This window comes from Haliaeetus albicilla, chromosome 6, assembly GCF_947461875.1.
Source record: "Haliaeetus albicilla chromosome 6, bHalAlb1.1, whole genome shotgun sequence".
NCBI lineage: Eukaryota > Metazoa > Chordata > Aves > Accipitriformes > Accipitridae > Haliaeetus > Haliaeetus albicilla.
Genome location: NC_091488.1, coordinates 766,422 through 789,458, shown reverse-complemented (window position 1 = coordinate 789,458; position 23,037 = coordinate 766,422). Strand labels below are relative to the sequence as shown.

At 43.6% G+C, this 23,037-nt stretch overlaps 2 protein-coding genes across 8 annotated transcripts in view; both read left to right on the top strand.

Moving 5' to 3' along the window:
• ADGRG2 (adhesion G protein-coupled receptor G2) overlaps positions 1-3,372 on the top strand; it is a 57,570-nt gene extending 54,198 nt beyond the window's left edge. For all 6 annotated transcript variants that reach the window (XM_069784778.1, XM_069784782.1, XM_069784779.1 and 3 more), the window contains 2 exons: positions 1,422-3,165; positions 3,211-3,372. In XM_069784778.1, coding sequence (XP_069640879.1) covers positions 1,422-1,606 — 185 coding nt within the window. In that variant the 3' untranslated portion in view covers positions 1,607-3,165; positions 3,211-3,372. The remainder of the gene's footprint in view (positions 1-1,421; positions 3,166-3,210) is intronic.
• Positions 3,373-5,282: 1,910 nt separating this feature from the next.
• The window catches only part of PHKA2 (phosphorylase kinase regulatory subunit alpha 2), a 43,250-nt gene continuing 25,495 nt past the window's right edge, over positions 5,283-23,037 (top strand). The window contains exons 1-13 of one of the 2 annotated variants that reach the window (XM_069784772.1): positions 5,283-5,452; positions 8,888-9,046; positions 10,420-10,467; positions 10,939-11,107; positions 11,958-12,040; positions 12,546-12,626; positions 15,515-15,613; positions 15,942-16,088; positions 16,322-16,375; positions 16,932-17,054; positions 19,072-19,167; positions 20,580-20,687; positions 21,398-21,476. In XM_069784772.1, coding sequence (XP_069640873.1) covers positions 5,375-5,452; positions 8,888-9,046; positions 10,420-10,467; positions 10,939-11,107; positions 11,958-12,040; positions 12,546-12,626; positions 15,515-15,613; positions 15,942-16,088; positions 16,322-16,375; positions 16,932-17,054; positions 19,072-19,167; positions 20,580-20,687; positions 21,398-21,476 — 1,324 coding nt within the window. In that variant the 5' untranslated portion in view covers positions 5,283-5,374. The remainder of the gene's footprint in view (positions 5,453-8,887; positions 9,047-10,419; positions 10,468-10,938; positions 11,108-11,957; positions 12,041-12,545; positions 12,627-15,514; positions 15,614-15,941; positions 16,089-16,321; positions 16,376-16,931; positions 17,055-19,071; positions 19,168-20,579; positions 20,688-21,397; positions 21,477-23,037) is intronic. The other variant, XM_069784773.1, reaches the window with a different exon arrangement.

The window sequence follows — 23,037 nt, the reverse complement described above, 5'->3', positions numbered from 1 at the left end:
AAGCAGAATAGAGAAGAGCAGTCCAGCCCAGTCACTCAAGCAGCAGATTCCTTTCTGAGGGAGGGATTAAATGCAGGGGAGGGGTGTCAGCAAATACTTCTCCTTCTGGTGACCCCAACAAGAAATACTTGAAGAGCATCCTGTAATGTGGCCCTGCCCCTTCTGGAAGGGTTCAGAAGCTTGAGGTGGTGAGAGTGAAAGGGGAGGACAGAGCCAAAGCAGAATTCTGCTCCAGGATATTTGAGGTATTTGATGGACCAGGCATACTAGAGGGGCTCAGATTTTGATCCCTGTAATAGAGTCATCTTTCACTGCCTAGAGGTTTCTCACTGGTGTTTTTCCTCCTCCTAAAACCATAAACCACAAGCACTTTCTACCTTCACTGTTGTGCCTTTTCAGTAGATTTACTGAAATCTACTGAATCATGATGATGTTTGTATATGAAGTGTTGTGAATATTAACACAAATAGCAAACCTGGATGTTTTATGTCTTTTATTAATTCTGTTTCTGGTATAAATTACAGTACTGCATCTGTGTTTGTGAACTCATTTCTCAGTGTTTAACAAAATGATCCCCTCCCAAAACAAATAGTAGTTGTGGTTTTGGTTTCCCCATTATGGTATTCCTTATAATTTACTCCTACTCATATTATACATAAGATATCAGGATCCTGGCAGATCTTTTAAACTTGACTGCTTTGCAAAAAAAAAAAAAAAAAAAAAGAAAAAAATCCAACCAGAACATTTGCACAAATACTTACAATAAAAAAATCCTAGTTCTCATCAAAATTATCTAGAACGTGATGCACAGAGGTAGGATATTCTATCTGGTGAACTGAGCATTTGTGGAGCATTTCATTAATAAGCTTCAATCAGCAGTGGTATTACACATGTTCATGGTATACTCACCTAAATGTGTAAGATTCGCAGTCTAAATATGGCTTAGACCCATGACTGGACCTAGGCCATATTCTGATTGTCCTCCAGAAATAAATGCTGCAAGTTGGGTGCTTTTCAAAGGAAAAAAAAATAAAAATCCTTTTTTTCTCAAACACTTTGTTTTAGATGCATGGCAAGCCTGAGAAACCTTTTAAACTTACCTTATTAAAGCAAAACTAGAATGAGAAGTATTTTGCATCTTACCTAGTGATAATTATTCCAAGTCAAAGTCTACATTCTGAGTATTGTGACCTTCGCTGCTTAAAATATGGAATCCTATTGTGCATAAATATATTAACATCTCTCACATCTCGTACTGATTTCACACAGGAAAAGAAATACATACAGAATACGTACAGAAAAACCCACATTTTGAAATTGTTTGAAAAGAGTGCATGAACTCCCTGCAGTGACTGAAAAAGCATTGGGAGACGTGATTCTGAACCTTTCTGATAGGGGATGCACTTTTTTTGTTTCAACAGGCCATCTTTCCAGTGAGAAGAATGGTGTTTCTTTCAGTGTACAGAATGGTGATGTGTGTCTCCATGACTTTTCAGGCAAACAACTTGTATTTCAAGAAAAGGATGATACAGGCAGCCAAAAAAGCCGTATCTCGCTCAGAAGGACTTCAAAGAGGGGAAGCTTAACTTTTATTGAGAAAATGTGATTTCCTTTTAAACAGCACATTGTTTTACAGTGTGAAGTAGAGATTTACTTTAACAGTTTTACATAATGTGAGCAGATCAAGAACTGATTTTATTTAAAATATGGGACTGGAACTTCAAGGCAGCCATGCAATGGATTGACAAGGACAATTATTTAAAAAAAAAAAAAAAAAAAAAAAAAGAAGCTGCTATTTTGACAAAGTATCTTGGTTGTCAAATTACAGCTGGCACATTTCCATTTTGATTTTTCATTAGAGGGGTTTTTGAGGTTGTTTTTTACATTTTAAGGAAAGTTTTGTTTAGACTTTTTTCATTACAACTAAGTTTATCTGGATATAATGCATAGTAGTATTGTATAAATGTAGGAAGTTACAACTTGTGCGTACAAATGATGTTACCTGTAAAAATGTTAAGCTACACTGTCTTCAACTTTTTGTATGTTGTAGTAGCAAACTATAGTGATGTACATAAACAAAAATATCAACCTTTAAGCATCTTAACGATACTTTTATATTTATTTCCTGTAATATAAATATTCCTATGTATAGAAAAATAATTGGTATTGTTTTAACTTTTATTGTAAGTTTGCATTTTTCTCTAATTGAGATAATTAACTTTAACATAGAATGATATGGAAGTTAATTTGTTCAGTAAGTGAAGTCACTTAGAGTGGTTTAAGTATATTCACTTAAGTACAGACCTGTAAATACAAACACTATTGGTCTTGAACCTTTAGCGACCTCTTAGTACACCACAGAGGGATAGAAACTGGGTATCATCAAAGTAGAGTGCCATGAGTGAGGGAGTGATAAATAAAGTAGTCAGTAGGTTATTAAATACAACTAAGTTATGTTAGTGGCTTGAGTAAATCAATGGGAGCTTTTGCCATTGATTTCAACAGGGTCATTATTTTATCTTGAGTGGTGGTTCCAGAGATGAAACACACTGCCATTTCTCAGTTGCAATGATAAAGAAAAGTAAAGAAGTGTTATTTTTTTGAAGAAAAAATACAGAGAATAAATGCTAGCTGCTATATTTAGTAGCTGAGAAATTGTTTGTTTCACTGTGTGGCTGGTTTTTAAGGGGCAGCTCTTGAGCTATTCTAATGAGTATTTCTGCTTGTACTTTGGCCCTTGGTTGGCAAGCCAAATCCTGAGGCCCTAGCTCAGTAATTCCTGAAGCAAAATTCCATTTTCGTTGTGGTATTTGTCTGAAAAGCTGGATTTTGGCTCTTCATGCACAACAGCTGAAAGCCCATACAACGTTGTGAAGATTCTTGCTGAACCCTGGTTGTGCCTCTTCTTCCTCACACAGGTGTGCAGCTGTGGCCGTCACTTTTTTCCCTTGTGTTCTTGGGCAAAGGTTGGATGCTCCTGGAGCAAGCGCTAGGACAAACTGGTGCTGCACTGTGGAGTGCCAGACCCTGTAAGGGGCTGCACGCAACACATGGGTTCTTTTGGTCACCTATGTCCAAGACTACTCTGAATATGCTTTAAAGTGAGAATTCAAAGTATTTGTTGTCTTTATCCACAAGGTTTTAACTGCATGTTAATAAAAGATCGTACTGGAATGCTAGTAGCTGGAATGCTAGTAGCTGGAATGCTAGTAGCTGGAATGCTAGTAGCTGGAATGCATTTCTGTGAATGCTTTAACATTTGGCTAATTGCCTTTGCACTGTTTCTTGTAAATTTATTTGATGTTCTTGTATTTATATTTTCAACTGTAAAAAAAGTAATAAATTTACAGCAAGTACAACATGTAAAATATATCAACTTTGTCTTTTCGATAAATGTGTCGTTACACAGGGCTGTGTTACAATTCTTCAGATTACATGAGCCTTAGTACGTAACCTCTTGGAGAAAATGCTGACCTACTCCTTACATTGTCTTCCACTTATTTAACCCTTCATGGTTCTAGCAGATCTGGTTTTTAGCAGAGAAAACCCTGACATTACTCAGTCCAGCCAATACTTGCCCTCACGTCTGCTGAAGCTTTTCCACAAGAACACTATCAGCAAAAGCACATAGCCGAGTTTGGCTTCGGTAGTTAAATTCCCTATGAAAATGCATATTCCACTGTCACTGACCTGCTTGGAGTCTTTGGTTTTCTTTTTGCACACTAACATATGTTAGGATTCTTTTTATTGTTTTTATTTGATACATTCCTGAGGGTGGGGAGTCTTTTCTGACTTTGCACATGCTGTAGTAAAATTTTGCACCCACAGCAGCATATCATTTTAGCTCAGTAAATAATTATCATCATTAAACTAGCTGAAAAAGTGTTTGCACATTGGGTGTTGTAATATCCTTTTGGTCCTTGGTCTCCTGTGTGCTGCTAGCAGTTTAGCTGTGGCAGCGCAGAGCTCGGTGAAAGCTGGAACCCCTTCCCAGAGCACAAAGTAACCTAGTTGTGGCTGCAAAGCTAACTCGGGGACATCCGTAAGGAGGTTTTAAGCTTAGTCATAGATAAACAGCAATGTGCTGCGTACAGCTGGCACTACCTTGCTCAGCAAACCTGTTCCCTAGGCCTGTGCCATCTTTGTAAAAAGCAGTGCCCTGAAGCGGGAAGTTTGTACAGAATTTAGGGGAGCGTGAACTGGCCTGTGGTCTGGGACTGCGCAGTCTTCACTGAACTGCAGCTGCAGGGCTCTGGCTGATGGAGTTCTGAACCTCCGAGCAGTGCCTGGTCCCCTTCCTGCTGCGCAGAAACGCTGTCCGATGGCCACCGCTGAACAAAGAGGTCTGCTTTTAAGGCTCAACTGTGGCTGTCAGTTACAGCCAACGAAGTAAGCACAGCCAAAAAAAAAAAAAGTTACAAAATTAACTCTGTTAGTGTTGTAATTTTACATGAGAGGAAAAAAGACAACAGAAAAAAAATCCTTTCTGAAGGCTGAGTGAGTCAGTCCCACACCTCCAGCTGCTCTGCAGCACCTTCTCTGTGCTTCAGCACCCATCCACACTTAGTGGTGTTTTTCTTCTGTCGCCCAGGAGCACAGAGGGAACTCACTGAAGATTTTGCAACCAGATGTAACGTGTCTTTTTTTTTTTCCTTTTAAGTCTCTGTCAGGTGTCTAAGTCTTGGTTCTCTCTGCCTGACTTCCCTTTCTGCTGGCTCCTGTCCCATCCATGTTGAGGAACTACAGCATGGAAGCCCGACTCGTGCAAGGGCAAATGGAGTCAAAAGTGCACATTGCCTAACGCCCCTCGGGAGTGCCTGTGGGAATAGCGGGTTCTTTTCCATCAGACACCTCTAAATCTTGTTTGTTTATTAAGTTGGAAAGCCAAGGCTGGGATGAAGTCTTGCCTTTTTTTGCCTTTCGTTCTACGGGATCTCAGAAGGGCATTTCTTAAGGCCGAAAGAAAAGGCTTCCAACACATGTTCCGCCCTTCTGCGTTTTGTCTGGCGAACTCAGGAAGAGGATGTATAAAACGCCCTCTACTTTTGACCATTTAGCCTGACCTTTGCTGCTCGGGTCACCGGCCCCGCGCTCCCGCTCCGCTGGCCCTCGCCGCCCCGAGGGCGGAAGCCGCCCGCCCCGCTCCGCCCCGCCCCGCCGGCGGGAGGGAGAACGGGCTGGCGCACCGCCCGCCACGCAGCCCGGCCGCGGGAGGCAGGCGGGCAGGCAGGCAGGGAGGCGGGCGGATAGGGAGCGGGGAGGCCGCTGCAGCCGCCGCCATCTCCGGCTGCCGCCGCGCCGAGCGCGGCCGCGGCGGGCTGGGCCTGGCAGCCGGGCCGGCCGAGGCGGGAGCGCGCGGGCCGGCCGTGAGGCGATGAGGAGCCGCAGCAACTCGGGGGTACGCCTGGACGGCTACGCCCGCCTGGTCCAGCGGACCATCCTCCGCCACCAGGTGAGGGCAGCCCGCCGCTGGGACGCCGGGCCGGGGCTGCGGGCGCCCGGCGCGATGGGGCCGGTTGGGGCGGGGGGGGAGGACGGACCTCCGGCGCGGCGCGGCGGCTGGAGCTGCCCGGGGCCGCTGACCGCAGCCTGGCTGCGCAAGGGGCCGGTGGGAGAAAGGACCTCCTTCCTCCCCCCCCCCCTCCTCCTCCTCTGGGCACGTCCTCCTCCGGCCGCCTGAGGAGGAGCGCGGGGAGGGCTGAGGCGACTGCGGGTCCCCGGGGGCGCGCGCTCGCCGCTTACATAAACGCGCGTGGGAAGGTGTGTGGAGAAGGCGGCGAGCCTCAGCCTGCGGGCGGGCGGGCGTCCTGCGCGTACGTGGGCGACGCTTGCTCGGAAGAACGAAGGGCTGGAGCACCTCTGCTCTGAGGACGGGCTGAGGGAGTCGGGGCTGTTCAGCCCGGAGAAGAGAAGGCTCCGGGGAGACCTTACAGCAGCCTGCCAGTGCCTAAAGGGGCCTGTGGGAAGGCCGGAGGGGGACTTGTAGTGATAGGACAAGGGGTAATGGCTTTGACTGAAAGAGGGTAGATTTGGATTAGACGTAGGGAAGAAGTTCTTCACTGTGAGGGTGGCGAGGCACTGGAGCAGGTTGCCCAGAGAGGCTGTGAATGCCCCATCCCTGGCAGTGTTCAAGGCCAGGTTGGATGGGGCTTTGAGCAGCCTGGGCTAGTGGAAGGTGTCCCTGCCCATGGCAGGGGGGTTGGAACTACATGATCTTTAAGATCTCTTCCAACCCAAACCGTTCTATGAAGATCTCAGGGCTGGTAGAGAAAAACTGTGGGTTTTGGCCAACACGTATGCGTAAGCGTGTAGCATAGTACTCTGCTTGATGTGCTCGCTTCACCCAGGTGGGCTCTGAGGACTCGGTGTGCTCTGCAGTGTCATGCTTTGGTTAAAACAGTCCAGTACGTAAAGATGAGAGCAACAGCGGTTTTTGCACAAATCAGGTCCCAGATATACTTAGTTGCTGAGAGTTACAAGGAACTGGAAGGCAGTGAAGGAAGAGGTTAGGACCCAAAGTGCTTAGGTTGGTAAGATTTTTGTCACTGACTGCTGTTGTGGGCACACGGTCCAGATGCCTGTGAATTAATGTTTGTGTACTAATTATTGTAATCTCATTAGAAACAAATGCAAGAACATGGTATAAGTGGTGTGAGAAGATGACTTTGCTCTCTCGTTGTGCTGGGGTGCAGGACATGCTTTGAGTTGTGCTCCTGTCTCTGCCTTTTGTCTGTGGGATGACCTTGGACAAAACACTTTGGCTTCCAGTGCCTGCCTTGATTTCCATGTTTATAGGATGAGGATGCCAGTAACAGCCTCGATTAGAGGAGAGATGGAGCCTCTGAGAGCCAGAGACCAAACGTGCCCTGTGAAAGCTGTGCCTTAATGATATTAATAGTTAACAATAATAAAAAGGGTAGCTTAATGGTAATATGGGAGTTTATACCAGTGACCTGGAATTTTGTAATTGCTATTTACAGTGCTTGGACACATGTTCGTGACTTAGTGCTGCCTTTTCCGCTAAGTGCTCAATGCTGGGGAGAGTTCAGAGGTGGGGGAAGGAGATAAATACATTTTCTTCTGTGTGTGGAAGGCAAGTCACAGGCTAGCAGAAAGGCAGAGGGACAATGATCTCCCAAGAGGGCTCAGAGAGATACTGCAAGGCGGGTTTCTAGATTTGTTTTCTGTATCTATACTCTTTATGGTTTTCTACTGCAATAGATTGAAAATGTCCTGCTCAGCTGGTGAAGAGATGCAGTGCTTACTTGGGCAAATTAGGAGGGTTGGATGTGTTTAATGCAGCCTCTTGAAGGTAGGCAGGTCCCTCCCTGGGGTCTGAATGGTCTTTTAAAGTCTTGCGTGGGCCATTTTTCCAGGATTTCCATCTTGGTGGGGAAAAACAAACCAAAGTGATCGTTTCTCAGGCAGCAGGGTTATCTCTGTCAAGCCAGGGCTGCAGGTACGTAGAAATCTGTTGTGCTGCATGGGAGGAGGGAAGCAAAGTAAAATTTAAAATACTGTGAATATGCATTCTGCCTTTCGAGGTCCTGGTTTTTGCCACTCAGGTGCAGCGCTGAGCTGGAAGCAGGGTCTGCTTTCTTTGCTCGCGCACTTGTTCTTCTTCTCCTACTTCTTGGTTTGACTTTTCAAGTTCAGAAGGAAGTTTTTTAAGCTCCTTGGGTTCGTATGTGCTACTTTCCCCAGCAAATAGATGAGTAGGTAGTCCTGCTGTTGTTACCTGGTTTGTAAAGACCGTGCTGAGGGACTTTCAGCAGAACTACGTGTTTCTGCTCTCAGCGAGCCACTAGACATAGCCGTATTTAAACCGTAACAATAGCACTGATTGTGCCCAGTCGTGTGTGTCAGGCTGTCACCCGTGTCTTGTTCAATTGTCACATGCAAAGCCCAGGAAATAGTAATTGAAGTTCTTCCCCCTCGAAACTTCTTTCTTAAAAATAACTACGGAAGGGGTTGAGTGAACTGGTGTGTGGCAGAAGTGAGAAACTGGTATATGTATTCTTTTTAGCTTTACTTACCTTTATTATTGTAATCTTTACCCCTTGTCACACCAGCCATGGCAACTGCTCTTTGTTCACTGAAATTTGCTGTAAAGGCTCGATTGAAAGCTCTATAGACCTTTTGCCTCTCTCCCTCATTTTTTTGGTAGTGAAGAACATACAGCTGAGAGAGACTGTCTTAAAAATGAATGATAATGAAATGATGGGAATTAATGATGCAATGAAAAAATTAATGGAGTATTTGGGATGCAGGAGACTACTCAGTGTGCTGGTTTTCAGACACTGCTGCTTTTCAACACCATCAGAATTTGTCTTTCTGTACATTTTCCAAAGGAGGATATAAAAAGGCTTTGCATGCATTCATGCTTTAGCTGTCATAAACCAGGCAGGTAAATAAATAGAAATACCTTTTTAATTTCCTAGAAGGGAAGTAGTGTTTTTTTTACTTCCTCAGGATTTTTACTGCCACAGACCAGTTGCATAGAGAAGAGTAGATCCCAGGCTCAGTTTCTAATGTTAACTCAGTACCCTCTTTTCCTTACAGATGTGTAACATTTAAATTCCTGTTTCCTCAAGGTGTTTCAAGTTTCACTCAGTGATTTTGCTAATAATCTTGTGGGGATGAGGATGCCCAGCTGGATGGCATAAGCTTTGTATCTTGAAGTGTTGAAAGAAATTTTGCATTTCACTTGTTTGAGTTTGGGAAAGAAAGATGGGACCTCACTTCTGTTGCAAAATTGTGAGCAGCCGCAGTGTGCAATCAGTGTGAAATCATCTTTGGCACTCTCTTTTGTTTTATTTCCCTTTGACCTGGAAAGATGGGATTTCAGGTAGTAATGTTTGCTCTTTATTCCTTCCCCCATGGTTAGAATCCAGTTACGGGGCTACTTTCAGCCAGTAAGGACCATAAGGATGCTTGGGTACGGGACAACATCTACAGCATCCTGGCAGTGTGGGGGCTGGGGATGGCTTATCGGAAGAACGCAGACCGGGATGAGGATAAGGCCAAAGCCTACGAGCTCGAGCAGGTATGTCAAAGTTCAGTGTAATCCAGTTACACTGTTTGTTTTTTTCATATGGTAGTGGTTTCGAACGGTGCATTCGCATTGCTGCTGTGTCTAGGATCTGGCAGGGAGGGTTTTCCCATCTTGGGGTACTTGTCTTGTTCCTATCACATCAGTATCTGTGCATTACGGGGTGTACAGTGTTCCTGGCAGCCTTCTGGCAAGCAAGTTTTAGAGAACTGTGGCAGAGAGACTAACACCTGAATTAAAATATAAACAAAAGAAATACATATAGGAATCAAACTTCCGTCAGTTGGCTGATCATTGAAAATTAGGCTTCTGAGAGATTTTATGCCCAGATTTACAAGCCTCTGATTAAACCTTGAGATCCCACATGAGGTGTATTATGGAGCAGAAAATCAAGCCTAGGTTGCCTGGATCCTCAGGTAGCAATTTATCTGCTAGACCGTTCTTCCCCATAAGGAAGCGCGTGCTATTTAAAGTAGCAGTCTTTGAAATGTGCACTTGTGTCATCTCACGGAACTCGTACATGGTATATAGACACATTTGATCAAACCAGACAAGGCAGTGATCTCCAAACTGGTAAGACTTATGTGCTGGAGAATTGGAAGGGGAGGTAACTCACACAGTTAATTTCTATAATGTGCAGCTGGGAAAGTGGGTATCAGAAGCGAGAGGGTAGAGGTGGGTTAGTTGGGAAGTGAGGGAGTCTTAGTGTCGGTGTCCTGCTGTTGTTTTGAAGGCAGTGGGTAAATTTGATGCTGACATGTACTGCTCAAACCAGGGAGATCTGTGGTGACAAAATAACCTTGACTCAGTTTGCATGATCATATGTTGAGGCTATAATAATTTTTGGATAAAAAGATGGGGTTGATTTCTTCATTTACGACAAAATCTTGAGCTTCTCTTTGTATGCACTAAAGGCCGTTTCTTAGTCATCTGCTTTCTGTTGTACTGTATAAAGAGGGGAAGAACTCCACAAGTTTTCCAGTCATGTCAATGTCTTGCAGTCACCTACCAGTGTTCCCTGGATCCGTCACTCTAAAAGTCATCATCATCAACATTAATCTTACAAGATGTAGCATTCCTCTTACTTCCTTAGGTGGATAGAAGGACAACAGAGAGTTGTTCCACTGTTTAGAGAGGGCCTTTGGGGAAAGATTTGTTCTCCTAGATAGGGATGTGGGAATAAAAATCAACCAGTGTATATATTAAAAGAAAAGGCAGGTAGAGCATTTCAGGCAAATACACATGTTTTTACCTTTGGCAGGACGTTATTAGTAGGGGGTGTGAACTTTGTCACGTTTGAATGTTGTTTGTAACAGCTGATGAGGCTGGCCCTGTGAGAGTGTCACTGGTCTGTTTTGTTCCTGCAGAACGTTGTGAAGCTGATGCGGGGACTCCTACAGTGCATGATGAGACAGGTATGAGTTGAACTAGTACGTGTTGCATTTACAAAGCATTTCATCTGAAGTGTGTATTCCTTGTGTCTTTTCTGTAGAGTGAGGTTTTTGCATGCATGTAGATGGTGTTGTGCGGAGTTTTAAAAAAAACTCTTGAGCAAAACTCTGATCTTACTTGCACCTTTTTGAGATTGTGCTCGTAGCAAATCTCAGTTTTGCCTTTGCAAAGTGATTTTCACCAAGAGGCATGCCTGTAACCAAGATCTGAACTCAACAAGGTAATTTCATCTTATTCTTTCCCAAAGAGATGTGGATTTAGCTGGAGCCTAAAGTTAGAGTTGTGTTTAAGCACTCAAAACACACCGAAGTGGGGTAACAAAAATTAAAACCTCAAGTCTCTCCTCACCTAAGAAAAGTTGTTAATTTTGAAATAGTTTGGAGAATTTCTTCTGAAATGTTTCAGATTTGAGATTTCTGGATCTTATTTTTTAGGTAGATAAGGTAGAGAAGTTCAAATGCACACAGAGTACCAAAGACTGCCTACATGCCAAGTATAACTCTGCAACCTGTGCAACAGTGGTTGGGGACGACCAGTGGGGGCATCTACAAGTGGATGCAACTTCGCTGTACCTGCTCTTCTTGGCACAGATGACTGCTTCAGGTAAGCAGAATATATTTTATCTTTGACTATTGTCGCAGTCTTTTTCTATTCTGATTATCTTTTAAAAAGGAAAAAAAAAAAAAACTAACTGCAAAGACCTTTACATGGTTGTTACTCAGAAGAAAGTAATATTTATCTGGAAAAGAGATGTGGCTTAGTTAGGGTTTCATGTTTATAGTAACTGGCAGCGTCCATTCCCTTAATGTTTGCTGGCATACGAATACGTGGGCTGTTCAGAGTCACGTCAGAGAAGAGTTTTGTGTTTGAAAACAATGCAGGGCATCCTAATGGACAACAGGGTTTCTTCAGAGAGTGGGGACATCAAGTCAGGTGCCACTAGTGCCATCTGTGTTCCTCCTCTTGCTGGCACTGTTTTGTTTTGTGCTCTTCTCAGCTGTACTCCTGTGAGGATAGGATTTGTTTCCTTATGTGGTCTTCTGTCCTCAGAGCCCCTTGCCATTGACCCCTGCAGAGCCGGCACCTGGTGGTCCCTTGGTAAAGCACTAAGCGGGCGGAGGGGTGGGGAGCTGCGGGAATTGGGATGCGCTGCTCTTGAGAGCCAGAGCTGGCTCAGACCTACCTGCTTTGTACCCACTGTGTCTGAATGCCACCCTCCCAAGGGTGGTTTTTGGTTGTTCTTTGAAACGGTGTGGGTTGGTGGCATTTGAACTGTTTTATCAGCAGTGAGTATTGAGGCTTGCTGCTTGATCTTTTGAAATCAGCTTGAGTTTTTCCATTGATTTCAGTGGGCAGTAGTTGGTAGCACATAAACAAAAGCATGAAACCCACTGAGGAGTAAGTATTTCAGTTCTGATACAGTATAATTACTCTCTTCCCTTCTTTTAATCAGGGTTACGTATTATCTTCACCCTTGATGAAGTTACCTTTGTTCAGAATCTTGTTTTTTACATAGAAGCTGCTTACAAAGTCGCTGTAAGTAGTTATTTATACTACTTAACTTATACCATACTACTATAATGCTGCTCAGATGTGGGTGGAAAAGTATTTATTGATGGAGAAGGAAAATACAAACTACTTTTTCCATGAGAAGATAGCAGAACCTGTCAGTACATTACATTGCGAGCAGCATCTTTGGAGATGGTGGGAGGGCTGTGAAGGATTTATGGCTGCCTGGGTGAGGTATATTTGTTCCATCATAATAATAGTTTTTCTTTATTGATACTTAATAGTATTTCCTGATGTCTCATTAAAATCTCATGGACGTTTCTAAAAAGAGCAAAACATTAACAAACTTTTTGGCAAGTGATGAGTTGAAGGGGCATGGAGAGAGGCACGCACAGGGAGAAGGATAAAGGGCTTTCTGTGTTCTGTGAAGACAGTGATTCATGCAGGGCTCTGGTTTTGTTGTGGGATGAGGGGGGAAAACATTGGGTTTGTATGTGACCATGCCAATTTTTTCTTGATGATGTTGTTGCAGGATTACGGAATTTGGGAACGTGGTGATAAGACAAACCAGGGCATCCCTGAACTGAACGCAAGCTCCGTAGGGATGGCCAAAGTAAGAATGTCTTCCTGACACCTCCTTCATGGCTGTTCTGTCATGCTGAAGGGCTCTAACAAACCTGATTGCTTCCTTTGCGTAGTCTTCTTGGCCATTGCGATAGTTAACTGATTGTATAAGAATTTTTGTTTGGGTGTGAGTGAGTATTTTTCGGTGCAAAATCCTTGTGATAATGGCTGTCATTGAAGGACTTCAGCACAGTTGTTCCAAGGATTGCAAGAAGGGTACCAGATTCATTGAGGCATGAATCTGATAGATTCAGTGAGGAGCAGTCTCATAAAGTGGCCTCTGATTTTCTGTGCCTTTATCTTAATCCTGTAGCCCCAATATTATATGTGATGTTTTCAGGGTAAGCTTAAGTCATAGAATTATAGAATGGTTTGGGTTGGAAGGGAGCTTAAAAATCATGTAGTTCCAACCCCCCTGCCATGGGCAGGGACACCTTCCACTAGCCCAGGCTGCTCAAAGCCCCATCCAACCTGGCCTTGAACACTGCCAGGGATGGGGCATTCACAGCCTCTCTGGGCAACCTGTTCCAGTGCCTCGCCACCCTCACAGTGAAGAACTTCTTCCCTATGTCTAATCCAAATCTATCCTTCTTCAGTTTAAAGCCATTACCCCTTGTCCTGTCACTACAGGCACTTGTAAAAAGTCCCTCTCCAGCTTTCCCACAGGCCCCCTTTAGGTACTGGAAGGCTGCTACAAGGTCTCCCTGGAGCCTTCTCTTCTCCAGGCTGAACAATCCCAACTCTCTCAGCCTGTCTTCGCAGGAGAGGTGCTCCAGCCCTCTGATCATCTTCACAGCCCTCCTCTGGACTCGCTCCAACAGGTCCGTGTCCTTCTTATGTTGGGGGCCCCAGAGCTGAATGCAGTACTGCAGGTGGGGTCTCTTGAGAGCAGAGTAGAGGGGGAGAATCCCCTCCTTCAACCTGCTGGCCACTCTTCTTTTGATGCAGCCCAGGATATGTTGGCTTTCTGGGCTGCAAATGCACATTGCCGGGTCATGTTGAGCTTCCCGTCAACCAACATCCCCAAGTCCTTCTGCGCAGGGCTGCTCTCAATCCATTCTCCGCCCAGCCTGTATCTGTGCTGGGGATTGCCCAGACCCATGCGCAGGACCTTGTGCTTGGCCTTGTTGAACTTCGTGAGGTTCGCATGGGCCCACCTCTCTAGCCTGCCAAGGTCCCTCTGGATGTAAATTCTGGAAAACAGCAGAATATCAGTCTGAGAAATAACTCACATGTAATTTGGAGAGAAAAATGAGTAAAGACTTACTTAAAAGAAAGTGGATGTTTCTGGTTCCCCCATACCACAAGGTCACAGAGATACTAAATGATGCTCAGAAGGCTGTAAATGTAAATGTGTAATTGACAGCTGCCTTTTTACATGGCATCTGGGGGACTGACAGAAGCCAAATATCGTTAAGGTCAAAGGTGTAGTTGCGTTTCAGAAGGATTTATTGGTTACCAAGATCTTGTGTGGCCGCAAGAGGGAGAAACTGCGGGTCTTGGCCACAGTTCAGTCAAACAGTGGTGGGGCAGCGTTTGTGGGGAAGGTTATTCCTTAGCTGTCCGGTATGAATTTTTTTGTGCTGAACAGCCTGATGTGGGTTGCTGTGGTCCCTGCACAACTTCTGGGTGCGTTGATGTCAGGACAACCTGTGGGACTTGCCGCACAGCTTTGCATCTCTGCGGCTCTGGGTTCAGTAAAAGTGCTGTTTGGGGTGGGGACCAGGAGGCACGCTGGAGGCCCTGCTGCAGAGGGTGAGGTAGATGGTTTTTGTTTGTTTTTTTTTTTAATCTGCCTCTGGAATTCTCCCTCTTAACATTTCTCTCCCACATCTGCTTTGTGTGGCTACCTGTGGCAGCAGTACAGCACAGAGCAGGTGCCTTTGAGTTGATCTCAGTGCCTTTTGTTCACCGTTAAGACTGTTGGCTAGATAGAGGCTCTGCAGAGCTAGTAAACCCATGTTTGTGAAGGAAGAAGAAAAATAGAGAATAAGGCAAGCCGCACCGTGTGATCCTTCCTTTGTCAGAGATTGACATCACCGTGAACCTACAGGACAAAAATGGGCACGGAGCAATGTTCAGTGCTACTGCAACCCTGTGAATCTGCGTTTCAGGGGAAAGCTCTGCTAGCCTGACTCCGGGCGTCCGGTCCTTGCTCTCCTCCTGCCGCATTCCCTGCGCGGTGCTGCACACCCTCCTTCTGCAAAGCCAGGCTTTGTAGCCTGCTAGGTTAAAGTAGGAGTGCCCAAATGGAGTCAGTGGATGGGCTGCTGATGTTTTCACTAGGCAAATGCGTTAAGGCTGAGAGGCGTGGGATGTGATTCACCTGCTGACGTGGAGCGTGGTGTGCCTCGGGTGGCTGTGCAGACAGCAGACGTCTCATTTCTCTGTCCCTTGGGAAGCGATAGTATGAGAGAGACAGCGATGCTTTCTTCTTGGGGCACTGGCCTCTGCTGATTCTGGGGTGCTGTGAGCAAGCCTTCCTCTTCGAACAGCCCTTCAGGCAGGAGGAGTGAAAGGCCACTGAAATGGGGGTTATTTTGGAATATAGGACAGAAGAAGCATTTTTTACTAAATACTTTAATATTTAGATATTATCTCAGTGGAAGCTCAGCTCCCCATTGTTTTGCATTGCCTTTAAATTTTAAGAAGGATCACCAGCACATCAGTCCTGTATCCCACTAGCAGAAAGACAGAAATAGTTACTTTCTCTAAAATATTGCCAAGCTTCCCTTTAAAGATGAAAAAATGTCTGTGGAGCAAACTTCTGTCTTACATAATTTGCTTCAGAGGGTAAGTGCAGGTGCTAGGGTGTAAAGGTACTTAGCTTAAAAGGTATTTAATGATTTGGGGTGGTTGTTTCATTTTTTTTTGAAGGCTGCTTTGGAAGCAATTGATGAACTAGATCTTTTTGGAGCTCATGGAGGACACAAATCAGTGATTCATGTTCTGCCTGATGAAGTAGAACACTGTCAGGTAAAAATTAGCCTTCTGTTTCCTTTGCTAGGGAAAACCCCAGCACCCTTTTGTTTTTAAATGAAATATTGGTTAACTGAATCAAGAACTTAACGTAATAAGGATGACTTCAGCCATCTGCCATGCTTCAGCCATGCTGTTAACCCTGTTTCTAGTAGATCATGTGGAAGTGAGTGGTGTGAAGCATTCTCATTCTCAGTTAAAAATAATTATGCAATGAGTTCCCTGTCAGTTTGCAAATAGTATAGTCTATTCTGTTTGCACTTGACATAGTCTTGAAGTAGGCAAATTGTTTTACATCCCTCTCTTCTGTTCCTGTTTTGCTCAGTCTATTCTATACTCCATGTTGCCGAGGGCATCCACGTCAAAGGAGATAGATGCTGGCCTTCTCTCTATTATTTCTTACCCGGCTTTTGCAGTGGAGGATCTAAACCTTGTTAATGTAACCAAGAGTGAAATCATATCCAAATTGCAGGTAAGGATTTCCTTTATTCTCCTTCTCTTTCCCTTTGGAAAATAGAACCTCCCTTTCTCAACCAAAAATCCTGATTAAACAAGGGTTGCCAGACTTGGTTTGTCTGTGTGTGGAAGAGAGGGAGGAAGAATCCCTAAGTGACACTTAAAACTCAGCACGTACTTTTATGCTGATGTTAGTCTGTGAGGAAGAACAGTATGTGAAGATTTCTATAATTTTGTCTGTTTTTACAGGGCCGCTATGGCTGCTGTCGCTTTCTCCGAGATGGTTACAAGACACCCAGAGAGGTACTTCTGATGCATATTTTCAATAGGCATTAGGAAGAATTTTATCTCTTGTTTATAGACTTTTTTGGTCTCATTTACATGAAGGGGTGAAGTTCTGTATCGCTGTTAAGACATCTTAGTGGATTTGAAGGTAGTCCAGGTATCCACACTAGAAATGACACATATCTGAAGGAGGCTAAGGGTTTGGAAAACAATTATTAAGGGCAGAACTTAATTCATAATTCTGTAAGAAATTAACCCTTAAATAGGCTTATGGTGCCTAAGCGGAAGCAGTGTATCTGAGGTGTCCCAAAATGTCTTTGAACTGAGGCAGAGCCAAGATTATTTGGGTGACACCTAGAGTCTGAGACTAGGAAGGGTTGATTTGTCTAGGGAATGATTAAATGAGTTTGAGACTGAATGTGAAAAAGAAGTCAAGAGACTGCATGGGAACTATTTCTGGTGGTTTTATTGGTTTCTTGGTTTTAATCACTTGTATAAAATGGGCTGCCATTATGATTGGAATATGAGTGACTAATTTAGCACTGTGACTAAATGAGTATGATTGAATTTCTAGGATCCAAGCAGGCTGCACTATGATCCTGCTGAGCTCAAGCTCTTTGAGAATATTGAATGTGAGTGGCCGGTATTCTGGACATACTTGCTAATTGATGGAGTATTTAATGAGGACAAAATTCAGGTGAGGAAAGAAGAAATTACTTTCAATGGAGATGCAAAGCCATTTACCTGCAGTATTTTGTAGCTTTGCTCCATGTTTATTTTGGATATCAGTTGGATACCCCACCAGCAGGGTGGGAGTAGTCTTCAGCCAATCTCACCTTCTGGGGAGTTCGTGACGTCGTAGAGGCTGCAGTGTTGTGCACACTGGGACCTCTTTGCCCTCTCTACCAGGTTGAGTGGCTCCGTTAGCTGGTGTGGTGAAACTGGGCTGAACGGGGTTTATTTGCCTGGTTCTGTCTTACCACCAACCGTGATGCCCCTTTCCCAATTACTTCAGGATAAGACCAACTTCTTTTTCCACTGACCTCTGTGGCTTGGCTGCTGAGAACAAGATTCATAGTACTTTCAGTCCTTTTGTACATTCAGGAAGATTTGGGGTTGGATTATGAGGAGCCATTCCATTTTCAGTAATTCCCTAAGTTACTTCATGCCTTTACTGTGTCAAGCATCCAGTGGTCAGGGGAGCTAAACTGATTGTAGCCCTCCAAAGGTTATAGTGGCACCTGGAGGGTATTGGTGAATTAAAGAGCGACAAGTAGCTGGGACTAAATGTATTCATACCAGGACTTCTGTAGGTTGGTGGCTTGAAGGAAGTAAAAAATACATGTGATTTAAAATTGCCTAGTATGCAGAGGGACAGGAGATTGCTAAACTTAATGCCTTAATAAATAAAATGGCATCAGAAACAAAACAGAGAATTTCTGATCAAAAAGCTCTCTTTCTGTACCAGATGTTGTAAATCAAGTGAACTATTTACTGACACTAGAAATATAAGTCGCTTTCCTGAATGCAGTAAAAATAGTCTGGTGGAGAGAGAAACAGCATTATTTCATGAGGGGGGAAATCAGAAAGTTTACTGAAATTTCAGTCATGTCAATAAAATACCACTTCACAAAGCAGTATCTAGAACTTAGTTGGATTATCTGGGACGGTATGTTCCTGGTTGCCTTTATGGTGTGGAGACAGGCTGTGCTAGGGCATGGTCAGACCAGGCAATTGCTCTCTGTTCCCACCGTTTAAATATAGCTGAATGAGTCACTGAGACATGCAGGTGAGTGTCTAGTCTTCCCCAATTACTGCTGCAAACAAGTGGTTACAATGGCAGCAACTGTTGGAAAAAATAAGGACCCTGAGGACTCAAAAAGAGTGGAGAAAGACAGGATACTGAAAATATCAGTGTACCATAACATGAACCTGTGGGTACCTTATTTTGCGCAAGTTCCACTGTACTCAGAAAGAGATAGCAGAAATAGGATTTCAGAGGCAGGTGCTGGTAGTGCCTGAAAACAGCTTCCCTGTAAGTAAAAACTTGGAATGGGGTAGTTAAGAAATGGAACAAAATAAGGGATCTGGTAAAAAGAATATTAAATGTTTATGTTTTGTACCAGTCTGGTATTCCTGTTCATAATATGTTGTCTAACAACACAAGAACAAGAAGATTTTCTGCTCAGTTAACTCAGATATTTTTAAACAGTTTAAATCTATTTTAAGTTTTCCATGGGGCAAATTTTTAAGTGAATCAGTTAAGAGAAACTGATTTCCCAGTCCTGCAAAGCAGAATTCAGAAAATCATAGACAAATGTGCATGGTAGAAAGCTAACAATTTATACACCTTATGCTTTTGCGGATATTGGCAGTCCTGACATGCATGTCACTGCATTGTCATCTGTTGCAAATTTCATGTAGGATTTGTTCCAGTGACTTCTTGATAGGAATATGTCAGAATTTTTGTACTGCAGCAGTGTGTTACAGATTAAAGATGGGTGTTCATGTCTCTGAGGCTGATAATACTGAGATGCTGGAACAGTCTCTGAGAATTTGAACCCTGATCTTCCATCAGCAAGTCATGATCCCCCCCCCCGCCTTTGTTTTTTTTAAATGAACTTTCATTGGAAAAGTACTAGAACTTTAACTTTACTGTTTTGGTTTTGCTGACTGTAATGTGAATTCTCACTGTCTTTTAAAAAAATTTCCAGGTACAAGAGTATAGAGAGGCTCTGGAAGGAATACTTATTAGAGAGAAGAATGGAATAGTGCTAATGCCTGAACTGTATGCAGTCCCTCCAGAAAAGGTATTGTGAAAATGCAGCATCCAGTTCAGCATGCAAAGTATAGATGCCAAGATGCATGTTGGTTTTATAGTTTTCTAGTTTTCCTGTAGCTGATAAAACTAAACTAGCAATAAAAAAAGACTACTGCACATTATCTAAAAACTAAAGAGACCTCTCACAGCTCCTGCTGAGAAATGGTAAACTTTAGGCTTCCAGATGGTCACATTTTTTACTTGGGAATCTGGGTGCCTGCAGAAGTATTAGAGCAGGTCTAAAGTTTTAAATCCTTATAGCAAGACATATATTTAAGAAGTGCTGATGCTGACTTAGGAACTGAAGCTCACAGAAGAAATAAAGCATAGACTGCCCTGCCTGTCTAGTCTATTGATTGATTGTGCTCATTCTTCTCCAGAGCTCGTATGTGAGAGAGAAACTGGTTTCAGATGGATTATGGTTTGGGCTGGGTTTTTTGTTTGTTATGTTTGGTTCCCGCCGGCCATCACTGCTGTTACTGTTTACCTGATTCTCCCATTGTGACAGAGAAATTCAGATGAGCTGATGAGCTTATGTGCTCTTCCACTCTATGTGCCTTTGTATCCCTCCCCGCCAACTTCTCCCACTCCAGACTTCTCAGCCCTCACTCACTAAGGGTATGGAGCCTGCTGGGTTGGTCCGAGTTTGGGCAGGGAGTGTCGACAGCTGATGTCTTGCTCGCAGATCTGAGGTGGAAGCTCTGAATTGCCTTCCTAGTGGGAACAAGCGTGTAAGAGTTCAGAGCCTTCTTGTGAATTTTGGTATGATGATGATGATCTGATGAACGTGCCAAATAAACAGGGTAGATTTTGCCTGTCATTTATAAATTTTAAAATGGCTATGGTAAAGATGTTATCTAGGAGGGTTTTTCCTCCGCCCTCAGTAGATCTGTATACTGCAAAACCAAGGCAGTTTTTCCAAACTAATGAGTCTACTCTTAATTTTCCCATTGACCATTCTTGCTAACACAGGAAAGGTGGAATAGCCTTCATTTTTGGAAAGCACCTTCACTTCAGGAAGCTAGGTAGACATCAGTGAAGTTGAAGTGTCATCTTGCAAGGGGTTGGAAAGCAAACACACAATTACCTACAAGCTGCCCAGAGGGAAGGCAGCAAAGTCGTGGTGAGAAGAAAGGGGAAGTGCTAACACCAAAGCTGTAATTGCATGCAGAGTCCCCATTCAACCTCCAGCTTCAAAGGGTGGGGCAGCATATGAAAAGTAAGCATAGTTCTTGTCCCAGAAAACGTGCAGCCTTAAAAGTAAAATCAAGAGATCTCGATGTAATAATGGCAGTTTAGAAAGGGTAGATGATAGATGGTATTTTTTTCAAATACTTCCATGTTATTGATTGTTCTTCACAACTTTAGGGTAATTTTTCTTGCTTATGTGTTTGTTTTCAGGTTGATGAGGAGTATGAAAATCCTCACTCAGTGGATCGTGTCCCAGTGGGAAAGTTACCTCATCTTTGGGGCCAGTCATTGTATGTCCTTAGCTGCCTATTAGCAGAGGTAATTGTTTCTTGTATAATAGGTGAGCTTATATTTCATTTTGTTTTGAGATGGCTTCGCCTTTAAGTACAATTTGGTTGACAGGCAGGGGACAATGTGTTTTCCAGTAGAAACATGTACATGAACCATGGAGGGGTGAGTCTGAGCCTTCAGGAGTGGTTTGGGGTTTTTTTTGTATATAGATATGCAATTGTCTGTTTCTAATCAAGCTGAATAAGTTGTCAAATGGACTGGATATACAGTTAGGCTAGAGGAATGTGCCCAGGCTGACCTGGCTGTCCCAGAGCTAGGATTTTGCACTGTTTCAGCTCCACTAGGCATGCCTTAATCTGTGGCGTACAATGCCTACAGGGTTGTCCCGTATTAGCCATGGACTTGTTAAAGGAACCACTGAATATCTCTGTGGAGCTGCAGAAAAATTCACTGGCCTGGTGAAATTGTGTCAGTTGCTGCAACTCTAAAATAGGAAATCTGAACATGCAGATTTTGTCAGTCATAAGCATTTTCTTGTTGTTCCGAAAAATATCGCAGCCATTTTTTTAATTGAATGTACTACTTAATGGACGGGGTAAATAAACCAGGCTTTAACTCCTGCTCTCCTGATAAAATATGAAAATGGGTTAAGGTTTCTTCTAGATGCCGTCAGAAGCCTTTTACTTAATTTTTGTTTGCTTCGTTTCTTTTTTTTCTTTCTTTTGCATTTATTCTAGGGATTTCTTGCTGCAGGTGAAATTGATCCCTTAAACAGGAGATTTTCCACTGGATTTAAACCTGATGTTGTGGTACAAGGTGAGGGAGTTTTTGGATCATTCCAGGTGAATTGGATTACGTGATGGCAAAGTCCCTATGTACAGGAGAGAAGAAAGACATGTTGAAAAGTAATGTGGATTTTTGCATGGGACGTAGATGCTTTGATGATACTGTGAGAAGGAGAAGGGGGTTGTTTGCCTAGCTGCCTTTTTCCGGGAGGGAAGATCAGGTTTAACAAACTTTTTTTAAACAGTATTTCTTAAAATTTTAAGACCTGTCAGGGACTAGAGAGTGGCAAACTTAATCTTGTAGTGACCAGGAATATCTTGGTGGATTCTAGCAAGAAAGAGCAGGACTGACAGTGTTACCATAAGTTGGTACTTCAGAAACTCTAAGATTCAATTTTGGAATTTTAGAAAGCAGGCATTCTTTATTGCAGCACTGGGTGCATGGGAGATTGCTCCACCTGTCATGCACACCAATTCTTTCAACAGTTGTGATTATATACAAAATGGATGTACATATTCATTACTTTTTTCCTGGAAGTAATTAACAAATTCATCTGAATTCCAGGAACTCATTAATACAGGTAAATGTCCTTGGTGCAGGCGTGCTCGAGATCTTTGGTGTCTTCAAGGTTGTCTGGTGGTCTTCGATAGTCTTCCTCACTTGTCCACTAGTTCACCCTCTTCTAGTGATTCTGTGCAGTGGGACACTAAAGAATGTTCATTAGTAACTCTAATATCTGTCCTTTCTTGATTTTCATTCTTTTAACACAAGCCATATTGACACTTTTAACCTGAATTATCTAAAAGGGCCTAAGGTTCTCATCTTCCCAGGGAATTGCAAGGTTGCCCAAAAGCAATTTCCTCTAGTATCTTATACGTTTTGCAACATACAGGTTTTCTTATCCACCGCTAGTCAGCATAACAAGGCCACTCTGTTCTTCTCTCAACACAAGATGTAAAGCATCTTGTATCAACAGGAGATGGGTCGGTTTAGTTAGGTTTCTGTGCAGCCCCTTTTCGGAGGAACCGGGGACCAACGAGTGTGGAGGATCTCTGTACGCAGAGGTGAGGCAGCCAGACTTACGGCTGTCTTTTGGGTGCTGCAGGGAGTGGCTTCTTTAGTCAGTGCAGGAACAGCCAAAACCAGAAAATTCAGTAGAGGGCAAACACCATCTGATCAGGGCTTAAAGGCTTTTCAAGGGCCTGTACTGCTCTGGAGAAGCAGCCAGCTCATTTATCAGGAGCAGCCTTTGTCAATGGTACTGTGACCTGGGCAGGTGCTTGTTTACCCCCCGTTGGTGTCTCATGGAGGTGGCATTTTCTTATTCTGAAGCGTTTAATTTCTAGTAGAAGTAGAAATGCTTGCTTATTTTTAGCATTCTTTGACAAGTATTTATAATGCAGAGAAGAATACTGAATTATTAGTCCCAAACCGGTAAGCCACCTAACATGGGCAAAACCTCAAGCAGGACAAGAGGTGGGATTAGGGCGTGGATTGTAAATTCCTCTGATTTGGGGACTTCTTTCCCCCCCCGCTACCTCTGCCATTTTACGGTCTCTCTAACATTTATTGCTCTACAAGTAACAGCACC